The following is a 16,474-nucleotide window of genomic DNA, read 5'->3' as shown; positions in this document are numbered from 1 at the left end:
GTCCTTGCAAATATTCATCATGAATATTTGTAACACATCATCATACATAACATAATCATACTTTTTCCCCTTTGTCATCAACAAAAAGGAGAAGTATAACTTTCAAATATAATTTCAAATTGTTGCGATATAATCTCTAGTTTTATCATCCTGCAAGCTAGCAATAATTTTGAGTTTTACAAGTTTATAAATTTTGCTAGATGTGTAAGTTTAGCATGTTTGCTTTTCTTTACGATGTTCAAAACTAGCAAGTTTTTAAAAACTACAAGGTAGCACCATTTTTACCTTTTCTTAAAATATGTAACTTAATTCATAAGAAAGCATCGTTCTTTCTTCTCTTTTGAGAAGTGCAAGCTTATCAATTTTGCTTTCTAACAAGTTTTACTCCCCCTTTGTCATTGTCAAATAGAAGGGAAGAATACAATGTTGTAATTCTTTTCCCTTCACAATAATTTTCAAATCATGACAAAGGTAAATAACAAAGATGAAAAATTAAGTCATGAATATCAAAATAATTTTTCATCATAAATATTTCATCATTGTATGCATCATTATCATAAGTTGAAGTATTACATGCATAATACCAAATCATAGTGTTGTATGCATTTTTATCTAAGGGAAAAATCATAGTGTTGCATGCATCATCCTAAATCATTTCAAGACATACAAGCTATAAATATAAAAAAATCATGTCATGAAAGATAAGACCACTTGAATACTAAAAGATATGATTCATATAGTAAATCTATTCTTTAAATAAAATACCAAGAATAAAAATCATAGGTGTACAAAAAAGAGATCTTGAAAAAATAATCTAGTAATAAATCTAAGAACTCATAAGAAAAATCAAGATTCATTTAGAAAATCTCCTCTTAAGAAGATAACAAGTAGAATCATAGGAGAACGATTAATAAAAAATCTTGATTCATAATAAATCTCTCAAGTTATAATCAATTCATGAATACCGAAAGATCATTCATGATTTATTTGGATAAATTTTTTCTTTTGTAAATGACAAAAAGAAGCATATGAGATATAAGATTTTGATTCAGAAATCTCAAGAATATGTGAAAGATTTGGATAAAAAGTCATTCAAATTTAACTCATCAAAATCATTTTTATGGTCCAAGAGATTCATAAAAATAGGTTCATTAGTCTCTTCTTTTTGAAAAGTCGATAAAGTGGAAAAAATAAAATTTTCAAAGAGAAACCTTTCCTCTTTTTAGTTATTTCAATTCATGTGATTTATTTTATTTATGCCAAATAAAAATATGCATTAACGTTTAAATAACTGAAAAAGCCACTTTCATTACCTTAAAAATCGATAATCCATAAATCTCAAGAATCATCATGCATAATTTCAAAATTTATTAAGCATGATCATTATGCATGACATCAAAATATGGTTTCAAAATATTTAATATTTTTATTATATAATTATATCATTATGCATCATCGAAATTGATTTTTGTTTGTTATAGTCATACATTTTTCTTTTTAGGTGAATCTAACTTTTCATGCTTAGTTTTCCATATAAAAGTCATGCATCATCATTAAGCATGATATCAAACTTCTTAATATTTCCATTAAGACATCAAACATGGTTTCAATCAAAATCGGAAATTATCAAGATACATATTATTTATTCTTGAAAAACATACATATGATCATTAGATTTAAGTCTGACATTTTTGTTCATTTATCATAAAACATATAATTTTCATGATCATTTTCAAAATTACTAGAATGATAAGCATGATCCTAATTTTTTAATATTTTTATTATATTATTAAACATATAATTTTTAAGAAAAATAATTAAACTAAATTAAAAATAACTCATTAAAAGTATTATGTAATTTCGAAATAAATTAAGAGAATTTTGTTTACCTCGTCGTCAAATGCCGTTAAGGCTTAGTTTGTCACCTCGCCTTTGTTTTTCTCCTCGTCTTTGGATGAGCTTGATTCGTCTCAATTTGTGTTCTTTTTAAGTTTATTTTTATTTTTTTTTATTGTTTTATGAACTTTTTAAATTTCATGAGGAGTTCAAGTTCACCATCACTTGAGCTTATGCTCGAGTGATCTTCAATTGTTCTAAGTTTGAAAATAATTCCTGTTCTTTGGAATGTGGTTTTCAAGTTCTTCACGTGCATTGCACGACATTTCATAGGTCAACTCGATAAGTTCTTCGATCAAAAAAGTATTCAAAATTTTTGATTCTTGAATGACCGTTATTTTCGAATCCCAATTTCTAGAAAGCGATCGTAAAATCTTATTAACAAGTTCAAAATTAGAAAAGTATTTGCCAAAAGCTTTTAAACCATTGACGACATCCATAAAATAAGTGTACAAGTCAATAATGGTTTCGCTCGGTTTCATTCGAAATAGTTCAAAATCGTGCATTAAAAGATTGACCTTCGAAACTTTTAATCTACTAGTGCCTTCGTGAGTGGTTTCAAGAATGTGTCAAATTTCGAAAGTCATTTCGCAAGTAGAAATCCGATTAAACTCGTTTTTGTCTAAGGCATAAAATAGCGCGTTCACAGCTCTAGCAATTAAAGAAAAAAATTTCTTCTCCAAAAATCATTCCATTTGCTCATTAGTTTAGAAGATTTTTTTAAGTCATTTTCAACAATACTCTGTAGATTTAAATCTAGAGAAAGCGAGAAAACTCTCATTCGAGTTTTCTAATATGCATAGTCTATCCCATTAAACAAGGGACGAATGAGAGAGTGACCTTCTTGAAAGCCGAAAAGAGTCATTTCTCTTGGGTGTTAAACCAAATAAGAAATACGAGGCTCTGATACCAATTGTTAGGAAAAGAGTTGGCACTAAGAGGGGGGGGGGGGAATTAGTGCAGCGGTAAAATACATCGGTTCTGAAAACTTTTCATACGATAAAAGCCAAACTCGGAAATACTTAACTTGAAAGCGTGTTCGTAAATGTATTGAAAGCAGTAAGCAAGTAAAATGGTTTGCAGTAAAGTAAATTGCTCAAGACGAAATGCAAACCAGATTTTAGAGTGGTTCGATCGTCATGACCTACATCCACTTCGTCGATTCCTCTTCCGTCGAGGCCACTGGCATCCACTATTAGTCTTTCTTCAATAGGCAAAGACCAATCACCTTTTACACCCTTTTTCTCCTTTTCACGGGTTTAGGATATAACCTTTACAAGCACACACACTCCTCCTAAATAGAATTCTAGACTTAAATTAGAGGAGGGGATTTCTCAAGTGATTGCAACAGCGTTTCTTCACTTTTAAACTCTCTATGCTTATGTTGTGTTAACCAGGAATGAGAGGGGGTATTTATAGGCTTCAAGTTGATTCAAACTTGGAGCCTAAAAATGTCTCATCCCGGGTTTCCTAGGTCCGAGCGGTACCACCGCCTGTGCTAAGCGGTACCACTGCCAATGTCAGTCTGACACTGACACTGACACTGCACTAGGCAGTATTGTTGAATCTCGGATTTTGATGATGAAGTCAATTGTCATTTGTTGTCTAATCTATGTGTTGAGATAAGTGTGCAGGATTAACTACGATGAAAGTAAGACAAGCAGCAGGAGTTGCGCCGGAGTCAAGTTCATGATCACGTTGGGAGTTCGAGAGTTCGACGGAAGTTCGGACGGTCGTCGGAGGTTCTGCGGGAACAGATCCGAGAAGTCCAAAAGCTTGCCAAGCGAAGCTCGTCGAAACTCGCCAAGTGGATCGTCGCAAAGTCCAGGAGTTTGCCGGAAGTCCGCAGGAGCATCACCGAGGATTCATCGGGTGATCGACGGAAGTTCGCCGGAAACTCGCCGGAAGAAGCGATTGACGCACCGAAGCAAAGCTGCAGAAATTGTCTTAGATTTAATCGTAGTTAGCACGTTGATTAAGTTGGAAAATGGGAGGTGATCCCATTAGCTTAATCTTGGGGCAATTGGGCCCCTGAAAGATTGAAATTGGGCCGAATGGAGCTAACCATTCGGACCCTGATTGCACCAGGAGGTGCAACCGCCTAGGCCAGGAGGTGGCACCGCCTGGGCTAAGTCTCCCAGCGAGACTGGGCGGTGCAACCGCCCCAGCCAGGAGGTGGCACCGCCTGAGCTCAGTCTTCGAGCAAGACTGGGCGGTGCAACCTCCCTGACAGAGAGGTGGCACCGCTTGAGCTCAGTCTTCGAGCTCTGGCAGAGAGGTGCAACCGCCTCAGTCAAGAGGTGGCACCGCCTGGGGCTCAGTCTCCGAGCCAGACTCAGGCGGTGCAACCGCCCCTGACAGAGAGGTGCAACCGCCTGGGCTCAGTCTTCGAGCTCTGCCAGGCGGTGCAACCTCTCCAGTCAAGAGGTGCAACCGCCTGATCCCGGAATTCCGGGATTTGATCGTTTTGAGCTCCAAATTTGAATTGGGTTGGGGCCTATAAATACCCCACCCATTCAGCACTGAAAAGATACAGACCTACACCGAAATCTTGATCTTTTCTGTGATTCTAAGAGCTCAAAAGTGTTGTAAAGCCTTTAAGTCTCCTCCTTCTGTTCTTCAAGTTTTGAGTTGTAAAGTGAGGAGAGAAAGGTCTGTAAAGGTTGTCTCCTGAGCCTGTCAAGAGGAGAGAAACTGTAAAAGGGCAGTTGGCCTTCGCCTATTGAAGGAAGGCCTCTAGTTGACGTCGGTGACCTCGTCGGTGGAGGAAGCCAAAAGTGGAGTAGGTCAAGACTGACCGAACCACTCTAAATCTCTGGTTTGCGTTTATTTTGAGCACTTTATCATTACGGCAAACCTCCTCCATAACTACTGCTCTCTGCGCTTTTACGAACAAGTTTCTAAGTGTTGTTCCTTCCGAATCTGCATTCAGACGTAAATCGGTGTTTTCGTACATTACAGTTTACGTTTACGTTTTGATTCTGCAAAACTGTCTTCTGCGTCTTCACGAACAAGTTTCTAAGTGCTGATCTTTCCGAATCTGTTTTCAGACGTAAACCAGTGTTTTCGTACGATATTTACATTGCAGTTTACGTTTACGCCTTGATTCTGCAAAACTGTCTTCTGCGCTTTTACGAACGAGTTTCTAAGTTCAGATCCTTTGAAACTGCGTCTAGACGTAAAATTGCGTTTAGACGTAAAACTGTCCAAACTGTGTCTAGACGTTTTAGACGTAAACTAAGTTTAGACGTAAATCTGCGTTTAGACGTAAAACTACGTTTAGACGCAAACTACGTTTAAACGTAAAACTACGTTTTAGACGTAAACTGAGTTCAGACGTAAATCTGCGTTTAGACGTAAATCTGCGTTTAGACGTAAAACTACGTTTAGACGCAAACTGCATTTAGACGTAAATTGTGTTTAGACGCAAACTGCGTTTAGACGTAAACTGCGCTTAGACGCAAACTGGGTTTAGACGTAAATTGCGTTTAGAAGTAAAACTGTGCTTAATCTTAAGTAATCTTAAACTCGGCTTTTACATCGAAATTGTTTTTATCGAACGAACGCAGCTTTCATTTTTAAATCACTGAAAGATTTCCGCTGCACTAATTCACCCCCCCCCCCCTCTTAGTGCTCTCGATCCTAACAATTGGTATCAGAGCAAGGTTAACTCTCTAACGGATTAAAACCCAAGAGAGATGACATACGCCGGAAACCAAGAAGGGCATTCTATTACACGTCCACCCATGTTTAGTGGGACGGACTACACCTACTGGAAGACCCGAATGAGGATCTTTCTTATTTCTATGGATTTTGAACTGTGGAACCTTGTCGAAAACGGATTTTCAAAGTCTTCTCTTCCAATGATCGATTGGAATGAATTGGAGAAGAAGGCTTTCGCTCTTAATGCAAAGGCTATGAATGCCTTATTTTGCGCACTTGATAAAAACGAGTTTAATCGTGTTTCAACTTGTGAAACTGCATTTGATATTTGGCACACACTCGAAGTGACCCATGAAGGCACAAGTAGAGTAAAAGAGTCAAAAATCAATTTGCTGTTATATTCTTTCGAACTTTTCCGGATGAAACCGAGTGAAACCATTGGCGACATGTTTACCCGTTTCACGGATGTCATCAACGGTCTAAAAGGACTCGGAAAGAGCTTTTCGGATTTTGAGCTTGTTAATAAGATACTAAGATCCCTTCCTAAGAGTTGGGATCCTAAAGTCACTGCTATTCAAGAGGCAAAAGATCTGCGCAACTTCCCTCTTGAAGAACTAGTCGGGTCATTAATGACCTATGAAATGACTTGTAAAGCTCATGAAGAGCAAGAAGATATCCTTCCAAAGAACAGGAAGGATATGGCACTCAAAACTTCTGAATGCCACTTGAGAGAAAACTCAAGTGATGAGGACTGTGATGATGACTTGACACTTCTAACAAGAAAGTTTAAAATTTTTTTTAAAAGAAACAAGTTTAAGAATGATGAAAAAAATAAACTTGAACCCAAGAAGGACCAAGTAATCTGCTATGAATGCAAAAAGCCGGGACACTACAAGAGTGATTGTCCCCAAGTCAAAAGGAGAACTTCGAAGAAGAAGGCGCTTCAAGCAACATGGGATGACTCGAGCGCATCCGAAGAAGAGGAGTCCAACACCGAGCAAGTTGCTCATTACGCCTTAATGGCCATCAAAGATGAGGTAACAAATTTAATAGATGCAGATTTATCATTCGATGAATTATTAAATGCTTTCCATGAATTGTTTGATGAGTGTAAGACTATCAGTAGTAAATACAAATTGCTAAATGATAGTCTTATTTGTAGTTTCGATAAGTTAAATGCTGAACATCATGACAATTTAAGCCCATGCATAAAATGCCATGATCTAGAAACTCTCCAAAAAGAAAACCTGCTACTTAAGGACACCTTGAAGAAATTCGAGGTTGGTAGCAAGTCATTAAACATGATCCTTACAAACAAGGGTCACGTTCCCAAAAGAAGTGGAATTGGATTCGTGAGGAGTTCTCACCAAAATCCAACCACCTTCATAAAAGGCTCCATCTTACATGTTCAACACCAAAACAAATGCAACTTTTGTTGCAAATTTGGACACAAGACACATTGTTGTCCATTCAAGAAAATAAGTCCAAACAAATTGATTTAGGTTCCTAAAGGAACCATGACAAATTCTATGCAACATGATAGAAAATGTAGATCTATTTGTGAGGCACCCAAAAGCAAATGGGTACCTAAACATCATCCTTTCTTGTAGAAAACTAAACCATCGCAAGCTAGGAGCAAGAGATGGTACCTTGATAGTGGATGCTCAAGGCATATGACCGGAGATCCATCAAAAAGGGGGAGATTGTTGAATCTCGGATTTTGATGATGAAGTCAATTGTCATTTGTTGTCTAATCTATGTGTTGAGATAAGTGTGCAGGATTAACTACGATGAAAGTAAGACAAGCAGCAGGAGTTGCGCCGGAGTCAAGTTCATGATCACATTGGGAGTTCGAGAGTTCGACGGAAGTTCGGACGGTCGTTGGAGGTTCTGCGGGAACAGATCCGAGAAGTCCAAAAGCTTGCCAAGCGAAGCTCGTCGGAACTCGCCAAGTGGATCGTCGCAAAGTCCAGGAGTTTGCCGGAAGTCCGCAGGAGCATCACCGAGGATTCATCGGGTGATCGACGGAAGTTCACCGGAAACTCGCCGGAAGAAGCGATTGACGCACCGAAGCAAAGCTGCAGAAATTGTCTTAGATTTAATCGTAGTTAGCACGTTGATTAAGTTGGAAAATGGGAGGTGATCCCATTAGTTTAATCTTGGGGCAATTGGGCCCCTGAAAGATTGAAATTGGGCCGAATGGAGCTAACCATTCGGACCCTGATTGCACCAGGAGGTGCAACCGCCCAGGTCAGGAGGTGGCACCGCCTGGGCTAAGTCTCCCAGCGAGACTGGGCGGTGCAACCGCCCCAGCCAGGAGGTGGCACCGCCTGAGCTCAGTCTTCGAGCAAGACTGGGCGGTGCAACCTCCCTGACAGAGAGGTGGCACCGCCTGAGCTCAGTCTTCGAGCTCTGGCAGAGAGGTGCAACCGCCTCAGTCAAGAGGTGGCACCGCCTAGGGCTCAGTCTCCGAGCCAGACTCAGGCGGTGCAACCGCCCCTGACAGAGAGGTGCAACCGCCTGGGCTCAGTCTTCGAGCTCTGCCAGGCAGTGCAACCTCTCCAGTCAAGAGGTGCAACCGCCTGATCCCGGAATTCCGGGATTTGATCGTTTTGAGCTCCAAATTTGAATTGGGTTGGGGCCTATAAATACCCCACCCATTCAGCACTGAAAAGATACAGACCTACACCGAAATCTTGATCTTTTCTGTGATTCTAAGAGCTCAAAAGTGTTGTAAAGCCTTTAAGTCTCCTCCTTCTGTTCTTCAAGTTTTGAGTTGTAAAGTGAGGAGAGAAAGGTCTGTAAAGGTTGTCTCCTGAGCCTGTCAAAAGGAGAGAAACTGTAAAAGGGCAGTTGGCCTTCGCCTATTGAAGGAAGGCCTCTAGTTGACGTCGGTGACCTCGTCGGTGGAGGAAGCCAAAAGTGGAGTAGGTCAAGACTGACCGAACCACTCTAAATCTCTGGTTTGCATTTATTTTGAGCACTTTATCATTACTGCAAACCTCCTCCATAACTACTGCTCTCTGCGCTTTTACGAACAAGTTTCTAAGTGCTGTTCCTTCCGAATCTACATTCAGACGTAAATCGGTGTTTTCGTACATTACAGTTTACGTTTACGTTTTGATTCTACAAAACTGTCTTCTGCGTCTTCACGAACAAGTTTCTAAGTGCTGATCTTTCCGAATCTGTTTTCAAACGTAAACCAGTGTTTTCGTACGATATTTACATTGCAGTTTACGTTTACGCCTTGATTCTGCAAAACTGTCTTCTGCGCTTTTACGAACGAGTTTCTAAGTTCAGATCCTTTGAAACTGCGTCTAGACGTAAAATTGTGTTTAGACGTAAAACTGTCCAAACTGTGTCTAGACGTTTTAGACGTAAACTAAGTTTAGACGTAAATCTGCGTTTAGACGTAAATCTGCGTTTAGACGTAAAACTACGTTTAGACGCAAACTACGTTTAAACGTAAAACTACGTTTTAGACGTAAATTGAGTTTAGACGTAAATCTGTGTTTAGACGTAAATCTGCGTTTATACGTAAATCTGCGTTTAGACGTAAAATTGCGTTTAGACGCAAACTGCATTTAGACGTAAATTGTGTTTAGACGCAAACTGCGTTTAGACGTAAACTGCGCTTAGACGCAAACTGGGTTTAGACGTAAATTGCGTTTAGAAGTAAAACTACGCTTAATCTTAAGTAATCTTAAACTCGGCTTTTACATCGAAATCGTTTTTATCGAACGAATGCAACTTTCATTTTTAAATCGCGGAAAGATTTCCGCTGCACTAATTCACCCTCCCCCCCCCTCTTAGTGCTCTCGATCCTAACAGGTATCACCGCCTAGCAACCTACCACTGGGCAATACCACCACCCAGACTGGTGGTACCATCGTTTGGCACCTTGCCAGGGGCGATACCATCGCCCAGACTGGCGATATCATTGCCTGATACAATCTCAGAGACTGTGCCACAATGGTGTCACTTCTTGGGTCATTATTTGGGCCTTTTATTGGGCCTAACACAATCGTTACATGAGCCAAACTAGCTCCTAATTAGGTTGGCCCAAATCCAAACCCAATTATGTGCTAATTATGAAACTCAAGGCATATACTAAGCTAAACAAGTCCCTAGGTCTTGGTTTCTTCCGACGATCTCCCGGCAATGTTCCAACGGACTTCCGGCAAGCTCCTGGACTTCTTGGCTGGTTCCTGCAAAACTTCCGACGAATGTCTAGACTTCCGACGAACCCTCGAACTCCTAACGAAATTGCGTCCTTGACTCCGAGACTTCATTTTGCTTCATGTCTTGCTATCGTAGTTAATCCTGCATATGTAAAATACACTTTGATCTAGACAATTATTACTAAGCATGAATCATGTTGTTCGGTATGTCATTAGTCCATTGATGCTTCGTTTGATTCTAAGGCGCATCGTCCTCTCTTGTTGCCTATTGCCCAATCGATCAGTTGACTTCATAACTCCAATATTCTTAGCGTAATATCTGCTCTTCTTAGCCCGATGCCTGAATCCATGGCCCAAAGCCTTCTGTCGATACGTCAACTGATCCTCTGGCTCGACGTCCAATCTTCTAATATGTTCCATCGACCCAACATGATTCTTCCTTCTTTAATTGTCTCATTTGATTGAAGCATCCTACATCACTAAAAACGCAGATCAAATCATAAATACTTATCAATTGATTTCATCATCAAAATATGAGATTCAACACTGCTTAGTATTGTTAATATTTTTTTAATTTTCAGTATAGTCTCCTAATGGCACTAGTCCATATTTCAATAGCGAGTAGACCTTTTTCTATTGTTAGATAGAGCGAATGAGATATATTTTTAATATTACTATATATTTTTAATAAAATCTATAATTATTTTTGACTTATAATTTGATGGATAAATACATGTGAAAAGACGTTCCTTTAAAAAAAAGTCCATGACATAAGATAAGATTAATCTCTCCCACACAAACTCTCCCACACATATAAGATCAGAGTAAATTAACATTTTATAATCTCTCATTTAAAGTTTGATTTTCTAATCAAAATCAATTATGCTTTAGAACCAATTTTTTCATGGTACCAATTAATTATCGTATAGAATCAAATTTATGCATGGTGCACTTGAGGTATAAGATAGTGATGGTAGTAATTTCGGACTTCTCACTATATCCAATTATAAAAAATTTTAATATTATTTAAAATAATCTGATTCTACGAAATAATTTTGAATTTATCGATTCAAAATCACTAACTTAAAATGCTTAAACGCAATACGATGATACACCTATTTAATTCTTATAAATCAATACAAATATATTTTTCAGAACCCTTGAAGGCCATCCATCCATCCCATCCTCTACTATTTGGTCATTGTAATGTGTATTCTACCTGTAGTTATGTTGGCCAGCGTCCTTGCTAGTACATCTTTTATATGGAGCACATTTTCTATAAATATTCAGAATTATTGATGATAGTGGCACATTTTAGTTTATTTTATGAGGAAAAAATTAATTAGTTATATATAATTTGTATGTTTGTCTGGTCAAATTTTAGTTGATTTTTAAATAGCATTAATTCATTTAATAAACCTAGTCCAACCAAGCCCCAAATTGTGGTGGGATCAACATGGTTGAACCAAACCTTCTACCTAAAGGTTCTAATGTTAAATATCATTTTTCTATTTTTTTATGTTATATATTGACTATAAAAAGAAGGAATGCTTCTTAGTAAGATTAAGTGGTTGGCAATATTTTTAACAGATTTATCCCTTTTTTATATAGAAATTTTTTTTCATTAAAATCATATAATTCTTGTATAATTTCAAAAACAATAGTTAAGTAAATACTTTCTTTAGATGGAAAGAATATTATGCATTATGCTCTGATATTTTGGTATTATTATACTGCTATTATGAATTAGGTGGCATTGATATGCAAATCGCAAAGAGTTAGGGATTGATATGCAAAAGAGTGTCTTTATTTATTTCGCCATCCCATGATTCATTCTATTCACTCTGCCCTCGCAAGGAAGTAAGAAGAAAGGGCTCAGGAAAAGCGACAAACGCTTCGTCGGCATGAGCTGGTGGTGGGCAGGCGCCATCGGTGCGGCGAGGAAGAAGCTGGATGACGATTTTTCCGCTGCTGCCCCCAGGCACCAGAGCGTCGCACTCGTCATCGGCGCCACCGGCATCGTCGGCTCCTCCCTCATTGGCATCCTCCCGCTCCCGGACACCCCCGGTGGTCCTTGGAAGGTCTACGGCGTCTCCCGCCGACCCCCTAATCCCAACGTCGTTTCCTCCTCCGCCTCCTCCGACAGCGCCGACATCAACCCCATCCGGCACATCCAATGCGACGTCCTCGACGCCGCCGACGCTGCTGCCAAGCTTTCCCCCCTCTCCGACGTCACCCACATCTTCTATGTCGCCTGGGCCAGCCGCTTCACCGAGGCCGAGAACCGCACCGCCAACGCCGCCATGCTCCGTAACGTCCTAGCCGCCGTCCTCCCTTCCGCCCCCAACCTCCGCCACGTCTGCCTCCAGACCGGCCGCAAGCATTACATCGGCCCCTTCGAGTCAATCGGAAAAATTTCTGCCCACGACCCGCCCTTCCACGAGGACCTTCCCCGACTCAACGTCCCCAACTTCTACTACGACCAAGAAGACATTCTGTTCGACGAATTGTCCAAGAGGGACGGCGCCGTAACCTGGTCGATCCACCGCCCCGGAACCATATTTGGCTTCTCCCCGACTAGCCTCATGAATATAATCGGTACCCTCTGCGTATACGCGGCCATCTGCCGGAAGGAAGGAGCCCCTTTGAAGTGGTTCGGCAGCCGGACCGCGTGGGACGGCTTCAGCGACGCGTCCGACGCCGACCTCATCGCGGAGCATCAGATTTGGGCAGCCGTCGATCCCTACGCCAAGAACGAAGCATTCAATTGCAGCAATGGGGACGTGTTCAAGTGGAAGCATTTGTGGGCGCTGCTGGCGGATCAGTTTGGATTGGAATCTGTCGGGTATGAAGGGGAGGAGGGCCGGTTCCAGCTGGAGGACGCCATGCGGGAGAAGGAGTTGGTATGGAACGAGATTGTGGCGGAGAATGAGCTGGTGCCGACGAAGCTGGAGGAGGTGGGGACTTGGTGGTTCGCGGATGCAATTCTTGGAGTCGAGATGCCGCAGCTCGACAGCATGAACAAAAGCAAGGAGCACGGTTTCTTGGGGTTCCGCAACACGCTAACGTCTTTCAATTCTTGGATTGATAAGATGAAGGCTTTCAGAATCGTTCCTTGATGCCTCTATTTCATGCATTCCTTGCGGTTTAGTTTGGTTTGCACATGCTGTGGCCAGGCATCAGTCTCTCATCATGTTCTCAGGTATTGTTGTTTCGGTTCTTGCTAGTTCTTGTTATCGTCAAAATATTGCTGATTTGATTATGGAATTGTACTTCAAACAATAAGAAACTATGGAAATAAGCAGGCCTTATTGGTGTTGATCTCTGGTTTTGGAGGTTATGTTGTATCTATTAAAAATATTGTTTCCTGTTGGAAGTCATAGCTTGTAATTTATATCAGACACTTTTCCTTCAAGAAAATATTTTACTGCATTGTTTATCAGAACAAATTACCTATTCTAATGCTCATCAATTCCTCTCAAGTAGTACTGTACCACTACATATATGTATGTATGTATGTATATATGTATATATACATATGTATATATGTATATACAGTTCATTCCCTGATATAAAGAAATCCAGTGTAAGTCATCTCCCTTTTTTGAATCTAGCTCTGCAAAGTTTTAAGTACAACCAATGCAACTTGAATAACTTTCTTCCAGAACACTAGCATGGCTTGTAGGGACTACATATTGCCTCGGATCATTGTCTCATCTTTTGTTAGATTACTTCTAAAAGCATCATAGGTTTGTCCCTGAATGTTCCGACTTTTGATGGCCAGTAATTGAGAATGCTTGGTTCTTAAGGGGCTCTAAATTTTGCTGACAGGTAGTTGAATGCTTGTAAGTTATTTTTGAATAGGTTATTTATAATTGGTAATGTTTGGGGTCGTTCACTCTAAAGCCACATTGACTGGTACGAATACTAGCATGTGCATACAAGATGCATTAACCCCCAAGAGTAAAAAGTGTGGTAAATATAGCTTTAAAGAAAACAGAAAATTTTGGAAGAAAAAGAAATCTAGGAGTTGGGCAATTGCTAGTGAAAGGAAAAAGTCTTCTGATTGTATGTTCTGCTATCATGCCAATCATGGACTGCAGAGTAACCAAGGGAAGAAAAGTATTTTACTTGAGTAATTCTCTATTAATTTTTTTAAAAAAGTAATTGGAATACTATTTTTTGCTATTCAGCTTATGTACTGACTCCACCATTTTCCATGCAGTTTATTGTTATGGTGGTGTGAGTTTTAGTAGACCTTAATTTTTCTATTATAGGAGAACATGTCACTTAAGAATTAGCTTTCCCTTGTAAGCATATCTCCCAAATCATCATTTATTGTGTTATATATTCCTGCAGTCCGTGTTTCTGGTTTCCCTTCTTTTCTTTTTTACAAATTCTGTTTGTCGACCATGTTGGCTTATTGAATTCTAATGTATTTTGTTATTGTTAGTTGTCTGTAGGTTTTATATATGGAACATTCTGTTCAGTTGTTTTTCATGCTTAGCTAAGATCCTTCCTATTTTATCAGTTGTTTGTGGTCACTAATGACTACCAAAAAAATTTAGGTTTCCTATTGCATTTATGATTTCATCATTAGGATCTAACAGTCTAGAGCTTCTTTTAATTATGTATCTATGGAGATTCAGGCCCTCTGCTCTTAAACCTCTTTGTCCTCATAGCTCTGGTAGGGTGGAAGAATTTTTGCTAGGATGAATGGGAATTTTTCCACACATACATACATTTGGTTTGGTATTTTAGCGTTTAAGTATTATGTGATGATCAGGTCCTTATCTATTGAACGGACTTTGTTTCAAGTGCTCCTTTTCATTTAATATAGGTATATTATTCTGGCACCTGGGCTTTCATCTTTACAGTTTTTCTGAATGATTTAACAAAGTTTTAAGGCTGTTATAGCTCTTTCATGATACTTTATAATAAAACATGGGCATTATTGTTTGTTGTTTCCTTTTTTTCTCCATCATTTCTGGTTTCTATAAAAAAGTTTTATCTTTCATGATACTTTATAATAAAACATGGGCATTATTGTTTTTTGTTTCCTTTTTTTCTCCATCATTTCTGGTTTCTATAAAAAAGTTTCATCTTTCATGATACTTTATAATAAAACATGGGCATTATTGTTTTTTGTTTCCTTATTTTCTCCATCATTTCTGGTTTCTATAAAAAAGTTTTATCTTACGTCAAGATCAGACGTTTAGCATAAGATTTAATTGTAGATCATGTAATCTTTTAGATACTATATTCAGTATTCTATTCACACTGTACTTTTGTGTCCCCATGTTCACCTATCACCTGTTGTACCTTCCTAGTTAATGACACAAAATTTGAATTTACATCTTCAAAATAACATATGAGCATCTAGAAGTCAATTTCTCTGAAACAATTTGTGCCAACAACCAGTGCAATTTCGTCAGGGCCATTATCTTCCTCCAAGTGAGCTGAAGAGCATCAAGCATGTCGCTAGAGTTTTCTTCATATGCGCGATTGTTGGTACAAGTTCAAGCTCCTCTAGGTTTGTATGTCCTTAGGCCTCCGAGTAATTCAATGTGATATTTCTCTTGAGACGTTTGTTCTCTGAAGGTTCTACATTTATTCTTTCTCCACAAGAAGTTCTTATCTAGTGAACTCTTTCTGATTCTGGGCTGCAGCAACTCTTTCTGCATGCATTCCTGCACATTCTTTTTCCTTGATTTCTTTAGAGTTTTTGGAAAGAAGAAAAGTTTTGCATCATAATAAACATTCTATCACTTGTGATAATGTGGCTATGTTGTATTAGGGATTTCTCATGCTGATTATTTTATTTTGATATTTGTATGTCTTATTCCTCTGCATATCTCATTTATAATTAAATGATTTTCATATGGATCTTTGAATGGTTATAATTTACAAATTGGTCAGATTGTATTTTTCATGTCAAACCTTTAATATTATTATTTTGATAAATTTATCTCTAAGAACCATGGTTTTAAAAGGTTCTTAAGATCATTCCTCATGAACATTTATAAATTCCTGCCTCAACACTAATTTTATATGGGTCTTGTGATTGGTTAAATATTTGGTCTTTTCTTTTCCCAAACTCTTTAACTTTATTCTATTACATTTATTAGAGTGTATGATTTTGTATTACGTGGTGGTTCAATTTGTTTAAATTTCCAAGTTTGAGGTCTAGAGTAAGTAGATGGACATTAGGACGCTAAAAAGAGTTTTTAACTAAAAGCTGTGGAATGTTTTTCTTCCTATGGTCTAAAATCTTCATATTTTCTCTACGTGATGCCATGGCTAACTAATATATATATATATATATATATATATATATATATATCGTAAAAAGTTTTTAACTTTGAGAGTTTCCTTTATAGTACATCAACTTTGAAAATTTTAATTATTTTGTCCTATTGGCCATGCCCTTCACCTAGTCTTTAGCCATGCTCACGCCTCATCGATCATCCTCCTCCATTGCATCGATTGTCTCTCATCATCGGACTAGCCCAATAGCAGAGACACAATGACCTCGTTGGATTAGCAACAAAGGAACAACCTCCGCGACCTCATTAGAGTAGCAATATAGGTTGTAGGTGACAATAAAAAATAATTAATGATAAGAAAGGGACGTGAGAAGATTGTGTAACCCCTCTACTACTAGTGATGGAGGTTATGAGTCAGGGTTGTGTAACCTCCTTACGAGTAGCAATAGAGGTTATAAGGGACAATAA

At 38.7% G+C, this 16,474-nt stretch overlaps 1 protein-coding gene across 1 annotated transcript; it reads left to right on the top strand.

Moving 5' to 3' along the window:
• The first annotated feature begins 11,583 nt into the window (after positions 1-11,583).
• On the top strand, positions 11,584-13,065 carry LOC103989009 (3-oxo-Delta(4,5)-steroid 5-beta-reductase). Its single transcript, XM_009407733.3, has one exon. It carries the CDS (start codon positions 11,645-11,647, stop codon positions 12,857-12,859), a length of 1,215 nt encoding a protein of 404 aa, XP_009406008.2. The 5' UTR covers positions 11,584-11,644; the 3' UTR covers positions 12,860-13,065.
• The last annotated feature ends 3,409 nt before the right edge of the window (positions 13,066-16,474 follow it).

This window comes from Musa acuminata, chromosome BXJ1-6 (assembly GCF_036884655.1).
Source record: "Musa acuminata AAA Group cultivar baxijiao chromosome BXJ1-6, Cavendish_Baxijiao_AAA, whole genome shotgun sequence".
Lineage (NCBI taxonomy): Eukaryota > Viridiplantae > Streptophyta > Magnoliopsida > Zingiberales > Musaceae > Musa > Musa acuminata.
Note: the sequence above shows the minus strand (reverse complement) of the source record. Positions and strands in the feature narration are given on the sequence as shown.